The sequence below is a fragment of the Myotis davidii genome, unplaced genomic scaffold (genome assembly GCF_000327345.1).
Source record: "Myotis davidii unplaced genomic scaffold, ASM32734v1 scaffold1754, whole genome shotgun sequence".
NCBI classification, from domain to species: domain Eukaryota; kingdom Metazoa; phylum Chordata; class Mammalia; order Chiroptera; family Vespertilionidae; genus Myotis; species Myotis davidii.
Window position 1 is genome coordinate 85,111 of NW_006285993.1, and position 7,256 is coordinate 92,366.

The 7,256-nt window shown below is 58.5% G+C and overlaps 1 protein-coding gene across 1 annotated transcript in view; it reads left to right on the forward strand.

Moving 5' to 3' along the window:
- The window catches only part of LOC102752152, a 72,854-nt gene that overhangs the window by 5,611 nt on the left and 59,987 nt on the right, over positions 1-7,256 (forward strand). The window contains exons 5-6 of the mRNA XM_015559672.1: positions 2,250-2,367; positions 3,931-4,100. Coding sequence (XP_015415158.1) covers positions 2,250-2,367; positions 3,931-4,100 — 288 coding nt within the window. The remainder of the gene's footprint in view (positions 1-2,249; positions 2,368-3,930; positions 4,101-7,256) is intronic.

Genomic DNA, 7,256 nt, shown 5'->3' on the forward strand with positions numbered 1-7,256 from the left:
ACCTATAGCAATATACATGCAGTATGATATACATGCAGTTTGATGTACCTGTAGCATGATGTACATGTAGTACGATGTGCCTGTAGCATGATGTACATGTAGTATGATGTGCCTGTAGTATGATGTACCTGTAGCATGATGTACATGCAGTATGACTCACCCTTTTTGTGTACAGCTTTATGATCTTTGACAAAACACACGGTCATGTGTCCATCATCACACACACCCAGAGCCTAATTGTTTCATCAGCCCCCAATCCCCTCGTGCCCGTGGTCAGCCCTCCTCCCCCTCCACAATCACTGACCAGTTTCCTGCCCCCCCGTTTTCTAGAATGTTACATACGGGGAGTCACACGGCACGCAGCCCCTGAGCCCGGCCGCTTTCACTCTGCTGGAGGCCCTGCGAGCCACCGTGCAGCTCATGTTCTCGGCTGCTCCGCGGCCATGGCTTCTCTGGCTGGAAGCATCGTCCCCTCCAGCCGTCCACGCCTGGGCCCTCCCGAGCCCCACGTCCCATCTGTCCCTGAACTCCTCCTGCCCCCCTCCCCCCGCTGACTCTGCCCTGGCGGTTCCCAGGTTGGGAGCTTGGGAAGCCACTCCTAAAGACTGCCCACAGGACTTGGTGAGCATGTGAGCGCCTGGGTCAGCACCCAGGAGAGGGATGCCGGGTGGGCTGCGCGCTTAACCTCGTAAGGAACGGCCAAGTCGTCTCCTGGAAGCAGCTCCATAGTGGTCAGCGCCTTGTCACCGTTTCGGGATTTTTGACTGAACTAACCCCCTGTTCACTGTGTTAACAACAGAAGGTAGTTTGCGTGTCTCCATTAGTGACTCCGTTTCACATATGGGGAAACTGAGGCATGGGGCGGCTAACTCTTCATAAGTTGTTGGCAGGGCTGGAATTTGAACCAGGGCAGCCTAACCCCAGGCTCCCTGGTCTTAACTATTAAGCTCTCATTCATCGCCCCCATCCCCACTCGGCATTGCACACTCAGGGCCCCTCCAGACCCAGGCAGCAGGCTGCAGCCATCCGCAGGGGCCCCACTGTGCGTGTCTGCCTCCCTTAAGGGGAGGTGCTGACCTCCCCACTGTGTGTCCTCCCTGCCCACTTCCCCGTCGGCGGCATCAGTGACTGCCCAATGAATGAATGAATGAATGAGCAAGCGGGCGAGAGGAGAAGGAAAGGCTGAATCGGAGGAAGACAGCTGGGTCCTGCCACGTCCAAACACCAGTGTGGCTCAGGATCCAGCGTTAAGCATGGCGAGGTGTGCAAGCTGAGCCCATGTACCCCCCTCCCTCCCCCCCTGTCAGCCCCAGACACCTCCGCGCTCTCCCGCCCAGCACGGGGCGCGGCAAGTACTTGAAGTGAGGTCATTTTTCACGTGGGCACGGTGATTTTTTTCTTTCCTGTCCACTAGCTCGGAGATCGGGGTGCAGTGGGGTTGGAATGATGGGTTGGCTGCAGGCCCTGGCTCCTAAATTATTAACTGAGCGGAGGAGAGAGCTGCTTACAAATGCTGTCTGTCCAGCAGACCGCGGCAGCCAGCCGCAGACTTCAAACAGGCCTGGAGCGTGCAGGCAGGAAGGGGGCAGGGTTGGCGGCAGGCCTCACAGGCTGGCGGCTCTGGGGCACCTGGGGCCGCTCCTCCTGAGCCGCCCCGGCCCAGCCTCGTCCCCTGGCCTGGCAGGAGGTCATTTCTCACACAGGCAGTGCCCAACCCCTCTTCTGCCCATTCTCAGACCAGGGGGGCGGAATGGATGGATTGCATCTGGTGATTGTGGTTCTTTCTGAGCCAGGAGCTGGTGGGTGCGCACGACTCTGGTTCTGAGGCTCATCGTGGGCAGGGGCAGCGAGTGGGGTCCAGGGTGGGATCGCTGGAGGCAGAGCCTGAGACAGGAGTCCTGCGAGAGTTCCAAGGAAAAGGGGGTGCGGAAGGAGGATGGGAAGGGATGGGGCTGGGGACCGGCCTCAGGCTGACCCTGTGGGGAGCGGCAATTGTAACTCACAGCTGGGTCCACCTTCAGTCAAGGGCCGTCATGCCTGCACAGCCTACGTGTGGGGAACATAACGTCCTGGTGGAATAGCTCCCCTCCAACCCAGAGCAGTTCTGCAGAGCAGGGACAGCTGTCGGCACCGGTGGCAACACCGGGCAGGTGGTCCAGGCTGGCACGGTGGCTCCACAGTGATCAGGAGCCCAGCCCCTTCCAGATCTCTGGTCCACCATCCTCATGGCCCTCCTCCTCATGGTCCAGGATGGCTGCCCAAGCGCCAGCAACACATCTCCATCCAGCACACCTCCGTCCAGCACACCTCCGTCCAGCACATCTCCGTCCAGCAGCAAGGAGAACAGGGGTCTGGTGAAGGAGAGAAGTAAGGCTTGACCCTTCTTTTTTGTAGATTTGTTTAATCCTCACTCAAAGATCTGGTTTTCTTTATTGATTTTAGAGAGAGAGGAAGGGAGAGCGGGAGAGAGAGAGAGAGAGATCAGTTGTGTCCTGTACGCATCCAGACCAGGATCAAACCCACAACCTGGGCATGTGCCCTGACCAGGAATCAAACTCTCAGCATTTTGGTTTATGGGACGATGCCCACACAGGCCAGGGTTTGACCTCTCTTTTTTAAGGAGACTTCCTAAAAGCCCCACATAACATGGCGACACCTTGCTGTAAGGAACATGAGGGAATCTGTTCTTATTCCAGCAAACAGTGCGTAGGCATAACTGGACATTCTGTGACAAATGATGAGAGGCGGGGAGGATATTGAGGCAGGTACCGCCCCGCTCCATTCTCCCCACCGAAGCTAACAGGCCTCGTTACCTCCCAATGAAATCACCTTTTAATCAAGACCTACGTGGTAGCCGGCACGCGCGGCCCGGCCCTGAGCAGCACCTCCCATCGCGAGGAGTGTGTGTCTCCGAGGCCTGAGTCTGGGCTGGTCTGTGATGTGCTTTCCCCAGCCGTGGGGGCAGCGATGGCCTGCCCTGCAGGGTTTGGGCCCTCGGGGCTTTGCAGCTCCTGCCCACTCCCCCTTCACTCCGCAGCCAATGTGTGAGCAAGCCAGCCTGACATGGCTGAGACAGTCCCTGGTCCCCGGTCCCCAGCCGCAGTCAAGGCCGTCATAACGCAGGCAGCCCCGCGTGACCCACCAGCCCACAACAGACACGTGAGCAGCACGGCCACAGCTGAGCCTGGCTCCGACGCTGTATGAGAGATCTCCTGGTATTTAAACAGCATTTTCCATTTCCTCCCAACAACACACTGTTCCAACAAAGCATTCCCGCGGGCCAGACTCACCCCGGGAGCCCCAGCGCGAGACTCCTCCGGTAAGTCTGGCCGGTGAAGGTGGGTCTCGGTGGGCACTGGCCACCTCCTACCCCGAAGCGGGCAGGGGCAGGGGCAGGTCTGAGCTGACAACGCGGAAAAGGGGTGGGTGGGTGTCCTCCTGGGGAGCCCCACACCAGCTCCTTCCTGCCCTCACCCCTCAGAGCTCATGCGATGGAGGGGCAGAAAGGCGGCAGCAGCGGGAGTCTGGGTGACCAGTGGGAACCCAAGGGCGCTGTTCCTGAAAGGATGACGCGGTCCTGAGAAGGGTTCACACCGAGGCCTGAGGTTTCCACCAGAGAGCCAGCCCGCGGCCCACCCAGCTCCCAGGAACTTCCCAAAACAGGCCCTGCTCCACCGTCAGTGGTTCCCATGGCCCTCAGGCTCAAGTCCAAATGCAAATGCCTCACGATCAGGGCCCTCCAGGCCCCAGCCATTTACCCACCACACCCACATGCATGGCCCAGGTCGCCATGCAGTCCCACAAACGCACTTTTCCTCCTCTTGCTTCGGTGCTTTTCATAAACTCTTTCTCTACCTGGAACACCCACCCCTTTCCTTCTTTTCCTACCCAACTCTCCATAAGACTCAATCCAGGTGTCCCCTCCACCAGGAAGCCCTCCCTGATTACACCTCGGGCAGCGAACACCTTTTGCTCCATTCCAGCCTTCTACACGTCTCTCTGGATTGCAATTGTCCCTTACAGGTTTCTCCTCCGCTGGCACGATGGCCCCGGGGTTGGCACGGAGCAGGCACTCTGTGAAGGCGAGCTGAAGGGAGGAGGTAGGGGGCTGAAAACAGAATAGACTCTCCTACACATGCTCTGGGCTGCAGAGGCCTCCGTGTTGCTCAAAGTCCCTCCTCAAAGAATCATCGTCCACTCAGATGGCAGGACAACCACTCAGAGAGGGACAGCGTCTATCAGCGATCACAGCCGCAGGGCAAAGCTGCCACGAAATTCAAATCGGAACCCGTTGCAGTGTTGGCTCTTATTTCCCTCCCCAGATGCCTTTCCCCACCAAGGTCAGGACAGCGCCCAGGTGACGGGCGGTGGCTGCGTGGGAGGACAGACACGGAAGGTCCATGTGCCGTGAATTATTTATCAGGAAATCGGCTTCAGGTGGTGACTTGGCCTTAGTTTTCAATTCCCCTAATGCCGGCCAAGTCTCTGCTGAAACCCTCTCAATTATTCATATTTCTAAAACAACAGCTTGTTTTCCTGCATCTATCAGCAAACCACGCCTCCTGGCCTTCCCGAGAGGCCTGGCTCCCTGGTGAGGCATTTGGGGGGCGGGGAGGGGAGGGGACAGGGCGCTGGGCAGCAGCAGCCACTGAGAACAGGAGCCCGTGCGGAGACGGGCCCTTAAAGGCCCCCTGTTGCCAGGAGCTCCCAGGACAAAAGCAACTACAATAAAAGGAAACGCCATTGCCATGCATTGGTGTCTCGTGTGCCAAGCGTGAGGCTAAACCCTTCCCTTTTACTTTATTTAATTCCGACAAAAACTCCGTGGGGGATGATTTCTCACGCCCACTTCACAGATGAGGAAACCGAGGCCCATGGTTCCACAGCTCACTGATGTGGAGAATGGAATTTGGACTCAGGTCTTCCTCTTTGCCTTAGAGGCCACTATGTTCTCTACTTGGACACAACAATGTCCCCTGGGATTTTAGGTGCAGACAAGGAGGAACTTTCTGGAAGCAAATTAGGCTTCTCTCCAAGGCCGTTTGGAACAAGCCATTGCTGGGCAGGAGACAGAAATGAGACAGAATTCTGGAGCTGGGGTGGCCGAGCTGGGGGACTCTGAGTCTCTCATTATGCCACCTGGGCTGTCCCCCGTCTTGGTGGCAGTGGGCGCAGCCTCCATAAGCAGTGGCCAAGGTGTTCGTGTGCCACCTTGAGCTCTCAGACTCAAGCCCGGCAGAGACCAGGTGCAGGGTGGAGTCCAGCAGAACTGGGACCCAGGGTTCAAGCCAGGTCAGCCGGGGGAGGCGGGGGGGCACCCAACTGAGGCACCTCTGAGCCCATCCCTTACCTTTCCGTGCCTCACTTTGCACACCTGTGAGGTGGGCCGTGGGCCACACGTCGGAGCCAGTGACCCTGTGCAAGGCTGCACACAGCAAGACCCAGAAACGCCGGCCTCCCTTTTCCTTCCCTCAGGGGAGCCAGAGACGGGCATTTCCCAAAGCCCTGCTTTCTGAAAGAGAAGAGGAGGGACAGGAAGTAGCCAGATAACAGCACTGCTTCTCAAGGCTCTTTTGTTGCAAGGGAAGAACAATCCGCTCTAAAGGGCTGAAGCGGAAGGGCAGGTGACAAGGAAAGGAGCCGCTTACCTCAGACAGAGGGTCCCTCCAGCACACAGCGCATGAGGCTGGGTCCGTGGAGCCTCCTCCACCCCAGACCCTCCCCAAGGCCAGGACTGCTTCTCTCAGGGCCCCTTCCCCCCAGGAACACCGGTGGCTCTTACCCTGTCTCTTCCTGCATCTGCTGCCCTGACCCGCTCTGCAGACTCCCTCCCCCCCTGCAGACTCCCTCCCCCGTTACAGACTCCCTCCCCCTCTGCAGACTCCCTCCCCCCTCCCCCCTCTGCAGACTCCCTCCCCCACTCTGCAGACTCCCTCCCCACTCTGCAGACTCCCTCCCCCACTCTGCAGACTCCCTCCCCCCTCTGCAGACTCCCTCCCCCACTCTGCAGACTCCCTCCCCACTCTGCAGACTCCCTCCCCCACTCTGCAGACTCCCTCCCCCCTCTGCAGACTCCCTCCCCCACTCTGCAGACTCCCTCCCCACTCTGCAGACTCCCTCCCCCACTCTGCAGACTCCCTCCCCCCTCTGCAGACTCCCTCCCCCACTCTGCAGACTCCCTCCCCACTCTGCAGACTCCCTCCCCCACTCTGCAGACTCCCTCCCCCCTCTGCAGACTCCCTCCCCCACTCTGCAGACTCCCTCCCCACTCTGCAGACTCCCTCCCCCACTCTGCAGACTCCCTCCCCCCTCTGCAGACTCCCTCCCCCACTCTGCAGACTCCCTCCCCACTCTGCAGACTCCCTCCCCCACTCTGCAGACTCCCTCCCCCCTCTGCAGACTCCCTCCCCCACTCTGCAGACTCCCTCCCCACTCTGCAGACTCCCTCCCCCACTCTGCAGACTCCCTCCCCACTCTGCAGACTCCCTCCCCCTCTGCAGACTCCCTCTCTGGCTTCTCTAAGAGGGGGAGGGACACAGCTGGCTCCATGGTGTTCTGTCCTTTCAAGTGTTCAGCAGCCTGATCAGCCTGATCTTGGGTCTCAATTCCAAATTCTGGTTGGCCCAGCTTCCTGTCAGGTATACATCCCGGGCCAATCAGAACCACTGAGAACCCTGCACCCCCTCCACAATGGCAAGGCTGTGCGGCAATGGGCACTCTCATAGCTGCTAGAGGGGGGAGAAATGGCTCCTCCACTTTGGGAAACTGTTGAGCAGTGTATCTGCCAAAGCTCAATGCACCTGGCAATTCCGCTCCTGGGTATACACCCAAGAAAAACGAAGAACATACAGAAGTGTTCACGCAACCCCACACTGGAAAAACCCTAACATCCATCGACAGTAAAATGAGTAAACTGTAGTGTTTTCTTTTTTTATTTATCTTTATTGTTGAAAGTATTACAGATGCCCCCTTTCCCCACCTTGGCCCCCTCTCCCCTGCTCCCGCCCTCTCCCCGGGCCTTCCCGCACTGTTGCCTGTCCATGGGCTTGCATATATGCATGTAAGTTCATTGGTCAAGCTCCCACTCCCCACCACCCCTTTCCCTCTGAAATATGTCAGCGTGTTGCATGTTTCAATGTCTCTGGATCTTTCTTGTTCAACTGTGGTTTTCCCTCCAATGGGCTGGTGCGCCGCGGTGAGGAGAGTGGGCTGCGCACACAGCACGGGTGAGTCACGCGGTGCACACGGAGGGAAAG